General features: G+C 43.1%; 1 protein-coding gene across 1 annotated transcript in view; it reads right to left on the bottom strand.

Annotated features, from left to right (window-relative positions):
* Positions 1 to 1580: 1580 nt before the first annotated feature.
* Positions 1581 to 20878, bottom strand: part of GPLD1 (glycosylphosphatidylinositol specific phospholipase D1) — a 701308-nt gene continuing 682010 nt past the window's right edge. Inside the window, exon 25 of the mRNA XM_069613627.1 lies at positions 1581 to 1763. Within this exon, the coding sequence (XP_069469728.1) occupies positions 1686 to 1763 (78 nt within the window). The 3' untranslated portion in view covers positions 1581 to 1685. The remainder of the gene's footprint in view (positions 1764 to 20878) is intronic.

Genomic DNA, 20878 nt, shown 5'->3' with positions numbered 1-20878 from the left:
CCAGTGTGTTTTCGGGGGTGCTGTGTGAGAGAAAGGAAGCTGCCAGCACGCATTTAGGAAGATAATGATCAATAAACATGTCTGATGTACAGAGGAGACGGAAGGCAGAATCCTGCAAGCAAATTCTATGGGAGCCTTTTTTGAATTCATGTTTGCTGGCAGGAATCTAAGAGAACAGAGACATGCATGCAGCTACTTTGCACAGAGCCAAGAGGGAGGCAAGAATCTACATTCCCCCTAAGTGTGAGTGCCAGCTGTATGCAGGGAGCCAGAGGGAATTATATCAAGTAGGGAGCTTCTATTGAAAGACAATAGTGTACGTCTGAAAATTAAGAGAGTAACCCCTTGCTTGCTCCATGAAGGAGATGAGCGGGAATGTGCATATGCACCTGTGCCTGTGTGCGTAATGAAACGTTGATTCAAAGCCCTTTTGTTGTATTCGGGAAAGAGAGAGAGAAAGAGAGATATAGAGGGGGAGGGGAAGAGAGAGCGAGGCCTCAGCCAAATCAACTTGTGACCCCCCCATCCCCTTTCCAGTATGCCCCTGCACCAGAAACTGGCAGCCATTAAAAAAATAGGAAGAACAAATTTAAACAATGAAAATGGCCACCATGGAAAGAGAAAAGGGACTACATATAGTCCCTTTTCCCTTTCCATGGTGGACACTTGCCAATCGGAACGATCAGCGATGAACATTGAGAGAGGCAGCAGCAGAGGTAAGGCGTTGTCGGCTGGGTAACGCACTGACGAGGGCCAATGAGCTTTGTTGTTACCAGCTCATTGACCCTCGCCGAGTACTAATGTACAATATTCTATCTACGGAGTAGTGAGTACACTGTGTTTGGTCATGCTTCACCCACACCTTTCCTTGCCCCCAGCCTATGGTACCAACTCACTGAGAGTCTTGACTTGTCAGTCCATGGCCTACACATCATCAGGCAGGCAGGTAAAGATCGGGGGCATACGTTTCAGACACTGAAGATTAAGACTCTTTCAGTCAGATCCAGGCTCATAACCAAATATATGTATAGATGTTACAAAGGGTCTAACACATTCTCTTCCCCAGGACTTGTTATTAAATCCAGACACTTGCTGGCAATTCCCTTGGTGATGGCGGGGGTCAGCTCCCATTGTAACATTAATAAAAATCAGGGACACAAACCCTGAAGTGCTGCTTAATTAACCCTGGCTGGCAAACAGGGCCAAACAACTAAAATACAATAAAACTACAGACAATAGCGTGTTTGTTTTAACTCATGTTAGAGAACCTGATGCGTGATTACATAGGTTTGGACAATAAAGCACCCACAGCAACAACGAGAGCAGGTTGTTGTAAAAAGGTGCAGACTGTGACTTGTGAACGAGGAAGACTTGTTTCAGTGCCCAAGACTACCCAACAATGGTAATGCATGCTGATATTGTCTCCTCCCACCTCTCCATCTTTCTGTACACCACCAGTCGTAGCCATTTACCCGTTGTAGACCACGGTACCATCAGTGCGTGGCACAAACATTGCGTCTCCCAGAATCGTCACCCCATACGCCCACTGACAAATAAGCAAAGCCATTAATAGGCACTGGTCTTGACCCAATATTGTAATATAAAACAAGCAACAGATACAGGAGTAGCAAAGACAAAACAATGTTGGGGATTGACACAGGTCAGTGTCGCACATTGTAGGTGTCTCAGAGGCGGTAGACATGAAGAACGCCAGAGAGTCTGGCTTTCCAAGAGCTTCTTTCAGCAGCCACCACCACTTCCGCCTGAAAAAGAACAAGGAGTACAGGTCAGAAGGATGTTTTGATCAGGGGTAGGAGGCAAGGGCTGTAGTCACGTGCATTAAACACAGTAATAACTGGGAATCTGTTTTAAAAATAAAATAAAATGAGTTAATCCACACATTTATTAATGAAAGACTTAAGGCATTTCTTTTTTATCAATGTTTTTATTAATCAAACAATAATATGCAGGAGCTTCTATCTGCTGGTTAAAGCCCCACTGCCCGTAAATCTCCTTTCAGATACCTTCTACTTCCGGTCTGTTCTACTAAATTGAGGCCCTGACAGAAAACGTCTTTTTTGGAGGAACATCTTCCTCCCAGATTGCGCAAATGAGGAGCAGGCTGTGGCGATCTCTGCTCTAAGACCTGCTAATGCGGATGAGAAAAGGGATGCACCAGTCCTTTCGGTGTGTTCTCCAGGGATTTGAATTAGGCTATCATAGGCACAACAAAACTCTCACAGCATTAATTAATGCCGCAGAAGTAGAAAAATCTAATCTAGTCCTCATTATATTTGATTCCTAAAAGGATTTTTATTGTTCGTCATGGAATATTAATTTGGTTCTCTTAAATGCCCTTGCTATAGGCAGACATTTTATTTCATGGATGAAAACCATGTATGTTAACTCAAAGGCCCACATATGCTCAAATGGCGGAACATCAGCTTTATTCTACATCTCACGGGGCACAAGGCAGGGCAAATCATTACACTGTTTACAGTCACATGTGAAGCAGAACTGCCAAGGTACCATAAAATCCACATTCCATTCATCTCACCATTCTTAGTAAAGAAACTAGCAATAAAGTCTTGTTATGCAAGAGGCACAGCAATCTGCATTCTAGACTTCTAAAATAAAGTCTTTTTATGCAAGAGGCGCAGCAATCTGCATTCTAGACTTCTAAAATAAAGTCTTTTTATGCAAGAGGCGCAGCAATCTGCATTCTAGACTTCTAAAATAAAGTCTTTTTATGCAAGAGGCGCAGCAATCTGCATTCTAGACTTCTAAAATAAAGTCTTTTTATGCAAGAGGCGCAGCAATCTGCATTCTAGACTTCTAAAAAGGGATTTTGACAATCAAAGCTAGAGCCAGTGTGTTTGGGGAATTATCAGGATGATAACTGAGCGGTACTAAAAAGTCTACTTTAAAGGGACCTAATATAGAATTTGAGACTCTGTATGGCTACACCAAAGTCATATACAAAGGAACAATTCTAACGAATTATTTACATATATGTATAGTTAATTGGGAGCCACTTTTGATCAAAATGGAGGAAATATTTGGGAAATTGATTTAAAAAACACAAATTCATTAGGAGGCCATATTAACATTGCTAAAATATTAATCCTACCATGCTTAAGTCTGTTCCGTTCCCATCCAATTCATATATTTAACTTAACTCTTACTTTAAGAATTTCTAATCACTCCTTGCCACCCTCAACTGGGGAGGAAGGAACATTAGAAATGCAGCCTCCCATTGAGAGAGGGGGCACACTCATCCTGACCCTGCAACCTCACTATTGGAGAGCTATGGTGAACTGACACTATTCACACATGTTTATTAGCATTATTCAACGAAAAGGGAAACATCAATATTTCCTGGAAATAGTGAGCCTACGTTTTTAATGGATAGAAACCCTGAGCGGACAACACTGCTAAGGATTTGTGGACATTGGTGCAAGAAGAAGCAAATAGTTCATATTTGCCGAGTAGATCATTTACATTTATGTTCCAGTCTAAATTGCACGTATGAATATGCCCCATGCCTTCAAAATGTGGCTGAAAAAATGAGGGGATACATACAATGAATACATGTTAATTAAACAAGTAGCAATACACGCTGCTCGCATCCACCAACGCTTTTAAATTGTGATCACTCCAGGCAATATTTTACAATTCTAATATAAGTGTTGGCATTAGGGCAGGCTTGGCAGAACTAGATGACGTTTGCAAAGGAGTTTGGATTATAATTCTTCAACCAGAGGGATTCCATAGGCTCAAAACAGCATTCTTGAAATGTCTTTAAGTAAATCATTATCTTATTAAATCTTACTCTAAAACATTATCAAAATGTCACTGCTACAATCATTCCTTAGGATCTGAAAAAGGATTACCTGGAGATTAGCGCTCAATATTAGTCCTGCATTCTGCACACTCAAGTCATGAAAGAAAATATCAGTAAATCCTTGACTAAAATACTTACACCCAATAGGGCTTAGGTGGTATGGGGCTCTCCGAGGCTCAGCCATACCAAAACCACTCTCAAGTGGGGGGGCCCTTCCCAGGATCCCGGATCTGATTTTCCTTAAAGTCAGTACAAGATGAGTGACCGTGAGGCTCTTGCTCAGTTGTAGTCCCTATCACCCAGTGTTTACAATCATATCTTCAGTATGATATGATATCATACGATTGGTTATTTACAAAGCACTTAATACCAAGAGGTTTATAAGCACAGATCCAGGGATCGTGTCGTCTTGCTTCCAAGGCGAGCACGTTGTCCCTGAGCTATCCTCCTGAGACTAAGCTAGCTCATTTGTTTTATAATACTCTAAAGGGAAAGTATTATATAGCGAATACATTGATTTTTGCAACATATTATATCATATAAAATTCTTGAAATTAGAGTGACTGAATACAATTAATGAATACGTAAGAATCATGGATTTCTTTCAAAATAACTTAGAGTGTGGAAACTGCTTTGACCTATTTGGTTCTGGTTCAATGTTAGTATCTTAACATTGTTATTTATATAGCGGGTCATTTCTCATGTCCCCAGATTATTAAAACAGGTGTAAAAATCTGGCATACGCGGTGTGTTCCTCGTTTTGCAACTATTTTGACACCACGGGGCAAGGGGGAGGTTGCACCTGCACTTTAATATTTCAGTGGGATTTGCAAAATGTTGGCAGGCAGAGCTGGGGCACAGAAAAAAAGCACTGGGTCCACCTGCCCCAGACACTAGTCCTGCAAAAAAACATTTATGCCATTATCGGATTTTGATGCCGGCATTGATGCACAGGATTCCTATGGAATCCAAGAACATTTTGCACATGCATACATGGTGGGAGTGATTTACGCTTTTTTGCACTACAAAGTGCAAAACAAAGGATGTAAACCTGAGTCTGCCCTAATTTGCATGCATTTTTTCCACTTCTTAATATTGCAAACCTGCACAAATGCAACTGGAGAGGGGGGTTTGGGGGTGGGGCTGCCCCTTTGTGTTTAACACACCCTTTTAAACAGAGTTTGCTCCCTTTCATATCAGCTACAAAGGCTCAGCGGTGCCTGTTAGACCTCTGCTTTAGCTCTATAAGGCGCAGGTCTTTTGAAGATTCCTGAACTACTTGCGATTCTTAACTGCGCCAGAAACCGCTTATGCCCCACCCCCAAATATAGTTGTGTGACTTCTTAGCCCCCCCATACCCCTCCTGCCTCCTCCCCTACCCCCCTTCTAATTCCTGTCCCACAACCCTGTAATTCATGTCCCAAAAGCACTGGCAACCGTTATTCTTAGATTACAACTTTTAAAAGCCACGTAGAATATATGCCACGGTGCAGCCAGACTGCTTCAGGGGCAGAGGTCACAGGATTGCAATTGTCCTGCATGTAATGAAAGCAGCATTCTCCAACCCTTGTAGAAACAGAGTAATGATCTAATTCAGGGTATCACTGGGGTTCAGGTATGGGGCAACATTCCCGCAATATGGATGAGAATAATGCAGGATAAAAGAAGGAAACCATGAATATTCTTTCCAACCTTTCATCGGTGCACACAAGAGGCATGGGACATATACCTGTGGGGGGGAGGGGGTGGACGGATTATTTGATCAATAGCTTGGACGCATGAATGCTATCGAATTTGGGAAGAGTGGCAGAATATAGGAGAATTGACCAACGGTGCGCATTTATTTTTTTTCTACTCTTCGGAAACTGATTCGCATTACACACATTGATGCACACATTATGTTCATGATTCTGTGTGTTTTCATAGGCTGCGGTTTAAAAGTCAGCAGTTTGCTTTTGGTCGACATGAATTAGAGCAGTTTTTGTTGAATGGGTGTTTCTAGCCCCCTCGCCACAGCGCGCTCTCTCACCCCACACCCCCTACTCCTGTACCCCGACATAGACATATATTTTTACATATGTATGTAAGTACATGTAATTGGTCAATTTTGACCAAAAGTGCCCAAACTGCTGACTTTCAAACAGCACTCTTTTAACTCATATGCTATTGCTCTGTATGGGTTGTAGGTCAAAGGATCGAAAAAAAAGGATCGAATGGTAAAAGGATCGATTCAAAAGGATCGAAAACAAAAGGATCGAAAAATCTTTTTGTTTTTTTTTAACATTTTTTTTGTTTTTTGGAGGGTCCCCCCCAACCCCTGTTTTTGTGGTAAAAACCACTTTTTTTAACTATACGAAAACCAAAAATATATACATATAATTAAAAAAATTCATTCGATCCTTTTGTTTTTGGCCCTATTGCGTCGATCCTTTTACATTCCATCCTTTTACATTCGATCCTTTAACTGGACACCCTCTGTATGTACTAGTACAAATGCAAAACAAAAGAGGCGATTGCTCAGGTTTAGAACTAATCTTAACCTCTGGCATTGTTCTGGGCAACCCTCCAGACCATTGTTATTTGCCTGCCAAGTCATTACAGAAAGGGAAAGACCATATGCAAATCAGGCTTGGTCCCATCCCCAAAGGGGCGGTCTAGCCCGAACTGCTAGGCCACATCCCTTCTGCACGAGACCCCAAGTATCACCAAACATGTTTTGGCCGTGTTGGGCCTCATCAGTGAGGAGTAGCTTGGGTCTTTAGGACCAGCAGGCACCGAACTCACGTCTGGGCACACCCGTCCCACTCGGGGTGACTACAGCAAAGCAAAAGAGGTGATGGTTGGAAGGTTTTGGAATTAATCCTAACGTCTGGCATTTTTCTGGGCTACCCTACAGACCATCGCTCTTCGCCTGCCAAGCTAGTACAAAAGGGGTAAAGCCATATGCAAATTAGTGCTAGTATAAATAACATGATTTTTAAAAAAAAGACGAGTTTCATAGATGCTCTTTTCCACTTCACCACTAAATGACTACTTACCGTTTCCACAGAGGTGGGAGCACTGGCATCCTTTCAAGCACACAAGCGTTCAGATGACCATTGCTCACTGTGGCACTTGAGGCCACGGGGGTTGAACGCCTACCAGGTGCACCCCTGATAGATTGAGAAGCAGATTTTGGTCATCAACTGGGTCAATGCTTCATTAACCAGGTGACATCTCAAAAGAGTCCCTAGATCCCATCCACACCACCGTTGTCATTTATAATAACTGCTTAGTAAATCATGTGGCATTTATTTAATGTTTGTTTACTGTTTTAGTTTTGATGTTTTCACTGCATTTTCATATAGTCTGACTTTGGGGTGTGGGTAATAAGCCCCGGCAGATTCATGCTTGTTTATTGTTACTTGTGTTTTACTTATTATTTTTGATTATCCCCGAATGTTTTTCAGTATAAAGTAAAATAATGGGATATATTTATATGTGCTACAAATATAGTGCACTATAACCTAAAACAATGTACTGTACGGTGTATTCAAGATGGACTCCCCTCGCTCAGCGGCCCTTTCCTAGCCATTCACATCTGACATCAACAGATGAAAAGGTGCAAGGTGTGAAGTACACTTTGCAAGAGCCCAGAGGTGGTAACAAGCACTCTGCATGAGGTTAACATCCCCATACGAGTGGTATGCCCTCACCCCACAGTCACCAAAACCCGCAAGTAAATTCTAATAAGCAATATTTAAGGTAAGAGATGGAAAAAGCCTCCAAAAGCTTAGTGCACGTTTCAGTAAAGATGTCACAATGGACACCATTTTGATTATCATTATTACTTATCTTGTAATATTTTGTATATTCTCTCCTAATGTAATGACTGTACACACTTCCCTGTTCTGTTTTTATGCTTGTAACTAAGTAACGCGCCCGGATGCTCTGAGGCCTGGTGCGCTATATAAATAAAATGCTGAGCTGCAGCCAGAACAGCAAGTTGTACCCTAAGGCCTAGACTCTCGAGTCAAACCCTGGGGTAGCTGCCAGCTGTTCGCAAGATGGCAGCTTATCTTCAGCACTCCGCTCACCAAAGCGTTTTTTTGCATATTTAGGCACGTAACAATAGTTTAATTAATTTCAACATCATGATAATTGGATACCACTTCCTTCAGCGGTCTAACTGGTTACTGCGGTACTCAGAGCCTCCTCTATTTTCCCCCAGGCAGTGGCCATGCCGCACAGTAACTGTTCCTCCTGTGTCGCCTCAGAGGGGGCACGCCTTCCAGGTATCTCCAACCCTCGGGGATGGTGACGACCTAGCGTTCCAGGATGGGGGGCGCAAAGCCACCCCGTGGCTGTCCCTCACTCCTCACCTTCTCCCTTGACAGACAGGGATCACCCCACACAGAGGGAAGAGTCAGGGCCGCTGAACTTGCGCCAGGGCTCCTTCCCTCACCGGGGCCACTTCGTGGCCCGGGCTCTGGTCCCGCTCCTGTGGAGGCCGTAGCCAGATCGGGAGCAGGGCTCTCCCTCGGTCCTCTGCAGCTGGGCTTATCTCAGCGTTCGTCAGTCCCCTGGAGCTTGGGGAAAGGCCTCCAAGGGACAGCACGGTGTGGCACACACGGGGGGCGGTTTACTTCTGTTGATGGGGGCTCTCTGGGGGGGCTCTAGACCCAAAACAGACCTGTGGGTCAGGAGCTGCGCAGAGCAGTTAGTTTATCTCTGCGCCCCCTTGTTGCCCAACGCCTTTTATTGTCTGTTTTATTTGTCATCTGCAGGCTGGACAAGCTCTGGCCAAAACTAAAAAGCAGCCTCCCATATATTTGCAGGCCATATGTGGCTCTTGATTTGTCCAAAGAAATGCAAAATAAAAGGAAGACTTTTCTGGATCTCAGACTAATGCTGAAAAAACCTGGTGTAAGATACGGCCTTCTTGATCCTGCGAAAATGAGCATTACTATTCCTAATGGCTGCACCAAAGAGTTTTTTGGAACCCGATGATCTATTTACTTTGTGCAATCACTTGATCCTCATGCCATGGAAATATCTGAATGTCGGACTTCATCTTCAACGTGTACATTAACCCCTACAGATTATCAGCACTCTCCTTCAACTCATAAGAGAACTAAAAAGCAAAATTGGGAAATTGATGCTGCCAAGTGGCAGAGCATATCTTATTCCTATTAGTTCTCTATTGGACACCCAATATGAATCTAGAGATAAATCTAGATCTACAATTAAGTCAAACCAATCTCCCTGATTAGAAATAATTATCTTTAATGAATGGCATCTCTACTTTATCTCTGTTCCTCAGTTAATAATCATTCATCTTGTTAACCTACTTTTCCTCTACAATTGTATATTTCTATCTTCAACATTCTTGTGTCCCAAAAAAGGTAGCAGGCGCTCCTCTCCAGAAAGAACAAGGCATGATAACCTGTTCTGAGATGAGAGTTTGCAGCACACTGTTTTTGCTCACTGTACCTGGGGGCAACCAGACGTGGACTCCCCGCTCATTGTGCTCAGAGAGGCACAGCGTCACCTCACTGATGAGGCCCAACAAGGCTGAAACACATGTATGGGGTTGTTGTTGGTATTCTTGTTCAGAGAGGAATTGTCATAGCATTTCGGTGCTGGACTGCCCATGTGGGCGGGACAAGAACTGATATGCAAATAGTTTATTTCCAGCGGTCAATTCCTACAAATTTAAGTGGGGGGACTCATCAACAAATGCAATGGGGTGTGACATCACCAGAAATTAGCATATCAAGGTGAAATATGAGCATTTCATTAAATTGGCTTTGAAACCACCCAAATTGTACAGGACGAATGGCTAATAGCACCATGGTCCATGCCGGTAACTCTCCGACTCCGCCATGGCAGAATGGGGAATTACCACCCCATTCCGAGGTTGGCCGATAATTCCCCCTTCCACCATGGCCCTTCCCCATTCCCATTTTTGCCCCATAGGGCATAATGGGAATGGGGAAGGCGCTAAGTACGGTGCCGCAAATTGTGGCACCGTACTTAGCACCAAGGCCCCTTTGCGGCATGGTTTTTAACGCCTGCAAAAAGCAGGCGTTAAAATCACCATCTCGCAAAGGGACCTTGTAATCAGGCGTTAAGGGTCGGCGCCGTTTACGGCGTCGTAAAACCCTTAATGCCTGACTCCTAATGAGGCCCAGGGTATTTTCTTCTAATAGTGTTTTTGAAAACGTTAAAATGTGTGCATGTTTTAAACTCTAAGAACCAATAAAAATGTATACCCTGGGACTTGCAGTACCGAAATGGGATATTTCACCTTTAGTGGTTTGTTATTTTTGATCAGGTTATATAGCGCAATGGTGAGTTGTCCGGCATACAAACCTGATGACTGTGGTTTGATCCTCAAGGTCTGCAAAAATTCAAAGAGGACAACCAATGTTTCTCTTTTAGCTGGGGGGGACTGAGTCCACCCTCTGAATAAAGTGGGGGGACTTCATCCCCCCGCGTGTACCCTCGACTTGAGCCCTGTTTATTTCCCATGTGTGAAAGGTACAGTGAGTAAAAAGTGTGTGCTGCAAACTCTCATCTCAGAACAGGTTATCATGCCATGTTCTTTCTGGAGAGGAGCGCCTGCTACCTTTTTTGAAATATTTGCAAGGAACTTGGGGGTTGGTCACCCTAAGTTACCTGGGGCAACCAGACGTGGACTCCCTGCTCACTGTGCTCAGAGAGGCACAGCTTCACCTCACTGATGAGGCCCAACAAAGCAGAAACACGTGTATGTGGTTGCTCTTAGTACTCTTGTTCAGAGAGGAATTTCCAAAGCATTTCGGTGCTGGACTGCCCATGTGGGCGGGACAAAGACTGATATGCAAATGGCTTTTTCCCATCTGTGAAAGGTACAGTGAGCAAAAAGTGTGTGCTGCAAACTCTCATCTCAAAACAGGTTATCATGCCATGTTCTTTCTGGAAGTTCCAGTGCCCCTCATGCCCATGACTACCATTGAGGTCCACTAGGTTGAAAACCTCCTAAAGATGGCCGCCGGGCTTCCAGCAGCCCTTCCACAGACCTTGCATGCCCCCAAGCCCGCCTCCGATGGTTCAGATTGGCCAGCCTCCCCTCCTATGAGGAAGCCCTGCCCGAGCCGGTAGGCGAAGCCGGCCCTAAGTTAAGGCCCCAGCACAAGGCTAATCGAGCCTGTCGTGCCCTGTTTACTTTGCATCCCCCCTGGAGGTGTTCAACATCTACTGGAAGTTCCATTGCCCCTCATGCCCACAACTACCATTGAGGTCCACGAGGTTGCAAACCTCCTAAAGGTGGCCGCCGGACTTCCAGCAGCCCTTCCACAGAACTTGGATGCTGTCATGATGCCCGCTCCCGGGGAGCCGGTTCAAGCCCTGCGTCCCCGAAAGCGGACATCCAGTCCCCAAGGAAGGACCCAGCAACCCCATATAGGGGCCCTTTGGACAGTGCCCTGGCGCCTATGGCGCCAGGCTCATAAAAGAGATCAGTCCTGGCGCCATAGGCGCCAGGCTCATTATGGAAGTGCTTGGATGCACTTACCTGATGCAGACCATGCTGCAGGATCCCGGCCTCCTTGAGGCCTGAAAGGAACTACTTTACCTGTGGGACTAATTTACCATCCGGGCGTGGCCGGGGAAGGATACATACCTGATTGGAGGAAGGATACATACCTGGAACTTCTTCCAAGGCTATTTAAACCCCACCCGAACAGACACACGTGCTTCGCGTTGTTCTGCATCTAGCAGCTGGACGCTCACTGTGTCTGCTCCTGCATCCTGACTTCTGCCACGCCTGCCAGCATCCTGGATCACCTGCAAAGGAAGAGAAGAAGAGAACAGAAGAAGGAAAAGTCCTTACCTGCTAAAACCGCATTCCAGAGACATCTCGCCGACAATCCTGAAAAGGAAGACTTTTATTTAAAAGCTCATCGCGTCGATCGCTGCAGCGCCGCATTCCACTCACCTTTACAGGGCGCCTCCATGTTCAGCAGCGATCATCCGGATTCGCAGTCACGCCCCAGCGCCTAGGGAGAAAAAGACTAGAAGAAAAGGTGAGAGAGAGAAGGGAATAAGGAAAGGTAAATCTCCATGTTAAGACTTACCTGTTGATTCATTCCCTCTTCATTTCGGGTCCGCGCCGCATCCTGGCATTTCCGGACCCCGGCCCCTAAGGGGAAAAAGAGACATCAGCGTTAATGAGCGAATGAAAAGACATTACCAAAAAACGCTCATTAAAGACTTACCTGATTTCTACAAGGATTTCACCTCTCATCTCGGGTCGGTACCTGTTCCCAGGCATTCCGTACCCCGGCCCCTATGGGGAAAAAGACACTAGCATTAGTACATTAATGCATGGACACAAGGGGAACCTCTTATCAAAAAACTTACCTGGAAGCCAAGCAAGTTTGGTTCTCACCAATCCGAAAATCCAGTGAAGTAACTGGATACCAACGCGCCCCTGCATCAGAAGCAGGATGGAGAGCTCATCCTTCCAGACCCTAAGGTGAGACGCTACGAGGAATCACAGAAGGGTTTCGAGGAGGGTGAGAGGGGAAAGTGGGAGGCTGATTGCATTACCCCGCAGACAGTTAATCCCCTATTTTCGCCTACAGAAGGATACTTCTGCGAGCCAGACAAGCCAGATTTGGGGGCCCGGTCCAGTCCGTCTTCCGAACCCTGCGCATCACCTTAGAAGAGGTCACAGCAGCGCGAACCAGGCCAGCGCCTCCGTGGGAGTCAGGTGAGCGTTACAGATGCCCCCAATACTGCCTCTGATGGATCCGATTGAAGAAGCCTTGCCTGAGCCAGTAGGCGAAGCTGGCCCCGATCTAAGGCCCCGGCACAGGGCTCATCGAGCCTGTCGTGGCCTGTCGGGCCTTGGCAGCCGCTCAGCCCTTGACCTTCGGTACGGTTACTTCCACTCTTGCTCCTACACTCTGACGGATCTACAATGTTGCAACCGAAGACATCGCCCTTCCAGTCACCCGAGGTCCACCCTCATCTACAACCCAGCATGCTCCACCATGCTATACAGAAGGCCCATTCTTTCTCCGCCGATCCATGCATTCATTTAGTAAGTTCTTGCACACCCTTTCAAGCAATTGCTGCAATATACGGCATACGTCTCTAAAGTCTCATTCGGTCAGATGAGGTGCGATTCCTCACCTTCTTCCGAAGGCCGAGTGCCGTTCCACAATTCACACCTACCTCATCTGTTGCATGCTGCATTTCGCTGACACCCAACTTGCATCTAACCTGCTGGCACAAGTTTTCTTTCGCCATCCCTCCTGTCTTGGTCCTGCTCATCATCCTTATTTCTTCGAGTGCTGCCCTGCTCCAGGAGTCAACGTTTATCCTAACATACCTCCTCACATACTGCAGCTTTACATAGCTGCTCCACAACCGATGCTGTGAACCTTGCTTCTAAGCCCTTCCTGTCTCTCTCTTTGAGGGTAGCTCACTACATGTTACTTTTATACCACGAGGAGTGACCTCTACACTGCGATAAACGTATCTGTCTCTCTCGGTTTACATTGCTATTCAATTCAGCCCTTTGCAACACAAGGCACAGCCTTTTGCAATGTGAGGTACTTACATGACTTGTCCCTGATTACTTGATGAAGCCCCCTGTACCATGAGGAGCGGCTTCTGCGTTGCGTTGAACTTCCCTGACTTTCCCGGTTTACATTGTTATTTGATTAAGGCCCCTGCAGCAAGTGGCAGAGCTTTTTTATTTTAAATGAAATGTATTCACCTGATTTGTCTCCAGTTATTTGGTCAAGCCCCTCTCAACATGAGGCGCAGCCTATTGTACAATGTGATGTAATTACTTGATTTGTCCCCATATATGCATTCCTGATGTAGCTCCCCACAACAAGAGGCGAGCCTTTCCCAGTATGTATACTCTGTGCCAATTATGTCCCATATATGCATGCCTGATGTAGCTCCCCGTAACAAGGGGTGAGACTTTCCCAGCATGTATACTCTGTACCAATTATGTCCCATTATATGCATGCCTGATGTAGCTCCCCGTAACAAGGGGTGAGACTTTCCCAGCATGTATACTCTGTACCAATTATGTCCCATATATGCATGCCTGATGTAGCTCCCTGCAACAAGAGGGTGAGACTTTCCCAGTATGTATAATACCAATTATGTGCCATATATACATGCCTGATGTAGCTCCCCGCAACAAGAGGTGAGACTTTCCCAGTATGTATACTCTGTACCAATTATGTTCCATATATGCATGTCTGATGTAGCTCCCCCGAACAGGAGGCGAAACTTTCCCAGTATGTATATATAGTACCAATTATGTCCCATATATGCATGCCTGATGTAGCTCCCCACAACAAGAGGTGAGACTTTCCCAGTATGTATACTGTGTACCAATTATGTCCCATATATGCATGCCTGATGTAGCTCCCCGTAACAAGGGGTGAGACTTTCCCAGCATTTATATATACTCTGTACCAATTATGTCCCATATATGCATGCCTGATGTAGCTCCCCGTAACAAGGGGTGAGACTTTCCCAGCATTTATACTCTGTACCAATTATGTCCCATATATGCATGCCTGATGTAGCTCCCCGCAAAAAGAGGCGAGACTTTCCCAGTATGTATACTCTGTACCATCTATGTCCTATGAATGTTTGGTATGTAGCTATTGTAATCTTTTGCTACCAGAACATTCTGTAACTGAATTCTTAGGTTAAAAGCGCCTAGAGCCCCTGGGCTTTGTGCGCTATATAAATGACTAAATAAATAAAATAGAATAAGTAAGCGACAGAAGATTTTTACACATCTTGCTAGATTAAAGTTAGACATAGCATGCTTACAAGAGTCACATCATGGTTCAGAAAACGAAAATAAGAAACTTGAAAAGCAATGAATTGGTCCCATTGTCTATTCAGCAGCATCACATTGAAAAAGTGGTGTGATTATTCTTATTGACAAAAAACATAACTTCCTATGTTTACATGTAGAGACTGACTCATTTGGTCGCTGGATTATTGCTGATGCTGTTATTAATGAGTTACCTGTTACTATTGTTAAAATGTACGGTCCTTGCTCACCTGATCCTCTTTTTTGGGAGGCACTAAAACAGAAATGAATCTTTTATAATTTCGACAGAATGATTGTATGTGGGGATTGTAACCAAGTTTATGGTTTTGCCTTTGCTTGTAAATCAACTAACTAAATGTGTTAACTCCAAAACACGTACAAGCTTTTTGAATTCTGTGCATGAATTGAATCTTCATGATTCTTGACAAATCCCCAAACCAGAAGCTAAAGAATATACTCCACCTTATGCATTCTTTTCACAATTTGATTACATTTTTTTTAATGCCAAACCTATTGCTAATTTACAAAACTTTTCTTATGGTGCATTAATCCTATCAGATTGTGCGCCTGTTGTATCCTCCAATGCTCCTAGAACAGATGGAGATTAACTTTATACAAAACATTAATATTGCTTCAGAATTAACATGGATACAGATACCATAGTGTAATATAATGATGCACAGGTGCATAACCTGCTGAGCCAACTACACTGTGCACAAGTGCATAGCTTGCAAAGGCATGATAGGGTTAAAACTAATAGAGGCATGTATTGAGTTCTTGCAGACCTGCAGTATAAGAGCATTATAGAGCCTAGATGGGCAGTCTTGTAATACTATGACACTAACTAGCAGATGCAGGGCCTGTAGAGCTTGCTTATTAGGGTTCATCACGCATGTATTTATTGAGCTTTCCCTGAATCATTCTGCTTTTGCAATAGTGGCCGCGTTTGCATGAGAAAGAACAGCCTGACCCGAGTAGTACTGATAAGGTGCATTCCAGAGCAGCGATTCCTTTTAGCTGGGATGGGAGCGGGTAGGAGTGACTTCAATCGACAGAGTGGGTTTATTCACCAGCAAACATGTTTTGGACTGAAGAAGGTTCTGGGAGTTTGCATCACTCTGATTGACAGGCCTACCTGATAAATGTTTGCACATTCGTTGATTGGGAGGGACCAAGCAGGTGCAGGTGCCCAGGCTTTGATTTGCCCCTAAGTGGCAATTCCTTCCTTGGCACATTCTCACTTAAGTGTTGACTGGAGTAAAAGGCCGCAGAGAGCATGGTCCAGACCAGAGAAGCCTGTGTAGTGCCTGACCAGAGGGGTGGCAACCAGAGAGAGGGAGGCCGGTCTTTAAGCTGAGCTGGTTTCCGGGCGTTGGCTAAAAGGATTGTGACACTCTGCTCTAAGTATCTGTGATCTGTAACTTGCATTTCTTTTCCCATTTATATGCTAAATTGATGTGTTTTTAATAACTAACCGTTAAATAAATCCCAAGTTTATGTGCTTGGATTATTGCCTCTCTGGCATGAGTTTGTGGCTGTAGCACAAGAGTCGAGCTTGAGCGGGGCTGGGTGTGTGCGCACTTGTTTTGGGCTGGTTCCAAAGAACCTCAGCACATGCAATTATAATATACACAGTTCAAAACAACTGGGATTCATAGAAAGCAGCATTAAGTGGCTATATTATGCAATGTGTATGTGAATATGTTTCACATAAGAAAAGAAATCACCTGATCTACTAACCTCAATCAAAACACTTGAAAATGCATACCACCAATACCAACGTATTGATTATGACCAAATTTATACTGCGAAAGCTTCTGCTTATATACTCAGAACAAAAACTATATATTATGGTGGGTTCAATAAATCTGGTAAATTATTAGCTGCCTATTTGAAACATAAAAAAGAAAAAACACGAACCACCTCAATTATCAATGAGGAAGGTAATTTAATTGCAAAAGAGCATGAGTAATTTGTTCAAGGATGAATTTTCCAAAGCCTTTTTGAACCTCTAAACTAAATTGTATAATATTGAATCAGTTTCTAATAAAGATAATATCAATACATTTTTAATAACTATCCCAAATCCTGAAGCCTTAACTATAGATGTATACCCCTTAGAGCAAGCCGTCAATATTGATGAAATTATTAAAGCAATTAAGGGCCTAAAATCTGAGAAAGCACCTGGTCCTAATGGATTTCCAATTGAATTATGTAATACTTTTTGTAATACTCTTGCTCCATTATTATTTAACTTATAGTCTTCCATCTTGACCACAGCAGCTAGTAAAGGTTTGTGTATTGAAGATCTCATTCCCCAAGCCTTATAAAGACCCTACTCTTAATAAACATTATTGCCCCATCTGTTTCATCATTTCTGATGCCAAAATCTACGCTATGATTTCAACCAATAGACTTGAACGATTGTTTTCCTAATCTGATCAATACCAACTAAACAGGATTTTTTAAAGATTGATATGCATTCTCCAATGCACGCCTTCTCTGCAATATTTTAGCCCTATTGACTTCCATATCAGAACCTCAACTACTGATAACTCTAGATGATGAGAAGGCTTTTGGTCGGGTCTCCTGCCCTTTCTGTTTGAATCCCTTAAATGACATGGTTTTGGTTTTAAATGTTTAGAGCTTATAAATATTATTTATTCCTCCCCATCATCTAGCTTATTTAATGATGAGGGAAGAAACTCATCCTCCCTACATTAAGAGGTACCCAGCAAGGATGTCCTTTGTCACCCTTATTTTTCAACCTAGCCCTAGAACCATTATTACTACCCATAAAAATGAATACTAAAATTATGGGTATCCAGATTAGACACTTGAAAATTCAATTTTCTGCTTATGCGGATGACATCTTATTATATATTCCTAACCCATCTTCTTAAATTGCTAATCTCCTTAATACTATAAATGAATTTTCTACAGTATCTGGCTATAAATGAAACCTTGACAAATCTGAAATTCTTCCCCTGGTGCCTGCTCGTCACTCTCATAATATTAACACTCATGGTATGATATGGTATACAAATCATATTCGATATTTAGGCATATTATTTACCAATGATCTCAAATCTACCATCAAATTAAACATATCAGCTTTACGGGATAACATTTGAGATCTTACTTGAAAATGGTCCCCCGCTTTGCCTTTCGTGGTGGGGTCATTTAAAAACTATTAAAATGATGATCTCTCCTATTGTTCTATACTCTTTCTATGTTTCCTATTGCATTGCTCACCTCATTTTCTAAGAAAATTGACAGTAGCCACTCGAAATTCTTATGGAATAACAATACACCTAAAATAGCATTACATAAACTTAAACTTGCTAAAATGGATGGAGATGTAAAATTCCTTCAGTTTGATATTTACCATAAACCATTCGCTCTGTGTCAATTAGTATCCCTTATCAATCAGGATACATTACCTACAGATCCTCTCTCTTGGAGCAAGATTGAAACTAATTCCTTCACCCCTTTTATCATTAAATCATTTCTTCAAATGTTTACCTGGCCAAATCTTAATTTATTTCCCACACTACGATTTCTGAAAATTGCCTGGAAACCATTGCTGAAATTACTTCTAAAGTTATTCTATTTATTTATTGCAATTGATTTTCATTTAATCACCTAAAACTGGAAATACCTTGATAAACAATGATGCAATGTGGTGGAATCATATATGCTTCATATATAAGATTGGAAAATGCCATGCTCAGTATACCAATGAATTGTAAAAAGAAAAATTGTTTATATTCGTTAACTTTCTTATCTCATCTATATTAATTTGATGCTGCATTGTTTATGTTTAATTTTCATATTTTTATATTAACTGAAGAACAGTTAAACAGTGTCATGTCTCCCATTTGTGTACTGTCAGATACATTTTATTACACCATTCCCATTCAACCATCTGTTTTTACATGATACAATCTAGTTTGACTAATGTTTGCAATTGTTAATATTATTATGTAGAAAACTTATCGTATTAACTTCTGCAACATATATTGTAATGTATCGATTTATGAATTAACTTTCATGAAAGTTATTTAACTCAAAATAAAACTGGGGTAGGTACATCGAAGATGTTAAAAAAAGCCAACCAAGAGGTAAGTGTGTCCTCTGCTGCTTCTAACAAGCATCCAGTCATCCGTTTTGGGACATTGCTTTGTGTGACAGCACAGGACTATGAAAGCAATTGTAGATGCTTACTGCGAAGTATCGCAGTACGGATATGATGAAATGTGTGGCTATGAAATGGGCTTGGTCCTGATGGGTGGGATAATTTCACCATCGAAACAGTTTACTAAATTGGGTGAATCAGAGAACATCATAATCCTTTTGTTTTAATTGGAAACAATCCTAAAATATTGATCACACTGTTAAAAATAATAATATGTGTGGTTGCTTAATTCTAAATTTTTCGGCAGTGTTCTCTCAATATGTAATCTCTCCCAACATCTGACAAAAGTCATCCTGGGAGAAGCTCAAACAGTACAGTGCAGAATGGGTAAAAGGCACCACAGATAAAATGTTCATGCCGAGGCCACAAGGGGGATCATTGTCAAGAGGAAAGAGAAGACCCACCACCTGAGGAGTGGGTGCTGAATCAGCATAAGGAGGAAGGTGTTGGGCCCTCAGCTCCCCTTACCTTGCCTGAGGTGAAAAGTGTTTTTATGGAAGAGATAGGAGTGTATCCTTTAAAGGAACTAAGAGCAGCGAAGGGGTACAGTAATCTGGTATATGAACCCCCTGCTTACAGTAGCGACGATAGTCCAGAAGAGAATACAAGAAAGGAAGATATTTTTAAAGTCGTGCAAGACAAGGAAGGAAAGAGTGAGCAGTCAAATTTGTCGACAGAACTAGACAGGGAAATCAAGAGATGGAAAGGAGAAAAAGACAAAGCTGACGAGGTAGCACTCGTACAAAACGAATGGATGGGAGGACAGATATTACTCAAAATAGACAGGAAAAGTATACAGGAAGTTAGGCCACGAGAAGACAAGGACGAACAAGAAAGAAAGGATAAGGCATGAGAGAAGAGATTAAAAGAGGATGAGCAGAAAAAAGGGAGCTATGAGAACAGATATATCAGGAAGAACAAGAGAACATTGAAGAACGACCAGGAGAACAGAGAAAATGCGACAATAGACAAAAAGTGATAGCAGTAAGGGACAGAAAGGAAAGAAAGATAGAGGAGGAAGAAGCACAAAGACTAGGGGACAAAAGATTACAGAGATGAAGAGAAAAAGAGGAAAGAAGGGAAGGAGTAAGGAGAGGAGAAGAACGAGGGCAAGAGGAAGAAAGAATTAGAAAGGATGCAAGAAGACAAAGGGAAGTAGATGAAGAAATAGAACAAAAGAGGAGACAGCGAGGTGTTGATGCCAGTCTCATTCGTTAAGTACAAATGAGGTAGAGTCCAGAAATACAGAGTGGAAGAGATTCTTCCAATAAAAGAAGTAATGCCAGCAGTATCTAGAGTAGCGCTAGAAGAAGAAAGATCTGATGCGGAAAGCATTGGAGAATGGATCGATAAGGTCTATCAACAGTTAAGACGAGATTGCGAGTATGGAAATCGGCAGAATGGTGATCGATCCCCAGTACCGCAATTACAAAGTGAGGAAACAACTTGTTTAGTGATGAACGTAGGGCATTGTCTTTGAGCAGACTGAATTTAGACACAGGTGAGGGGGATGATAGTCACACTAGTTGGGGCCTTGACATGTCAGACGAGGAAAGAGAGCCCAGTCTTGGGGCAGAAGGAGGGAGAGCGTGCGCCCCTGAAGGAAGTCTACAAATGGATAAGGAAGTGAGATGGTCAGATCTAGAACAGCCTAAAGATAGAACGCCAGATCCCATAGCATACCCGAGCGTCCTCAAGGATGATCACATAGTGAGAAGGGAGAGTCTCCACCATATGAAAGCAGCTTACGGTCATTACCGACAAGGAGACAGACAGGGACGATTATTCCCGCCATTGATAGACCAATAGTGGGATCCGATTATGGGACGGGGTTTACGCAGTTCCCCTTGTTAGAAAAACAGGCAGCAAGACCGCAATACATTCCATGGCCAAAGATGGATAAGGATAACTTAAAATGTAATCTCCCTAGTTTGACTTTGGGACTGGGAAATGGATATACAAATTAGAGAAATGACAGGAGGAAATACGCTGG

The sequence above is a fragment of the Ambystoma mexicanum genome, chromosome 5p (assembly GCF_040938575.1).
Source record: "Ambystoma mexicanum isolate Mex_15411 chromosome 5p, UKY_AmexF1_1, whole genome shotgun sequence".
NCBI classification, from domain to species: domain Eukaryota; kingdom Metazoa; phylum Chordata; class Amphibia; order Caudata; family Ambystomatidae; genus Ambystoma; species Ambystoma mexicanum.
Note: the sequence above shows the minus strand (reverse complement) of the source record. Positions and strands in the feature narration are given on the sequence as shown.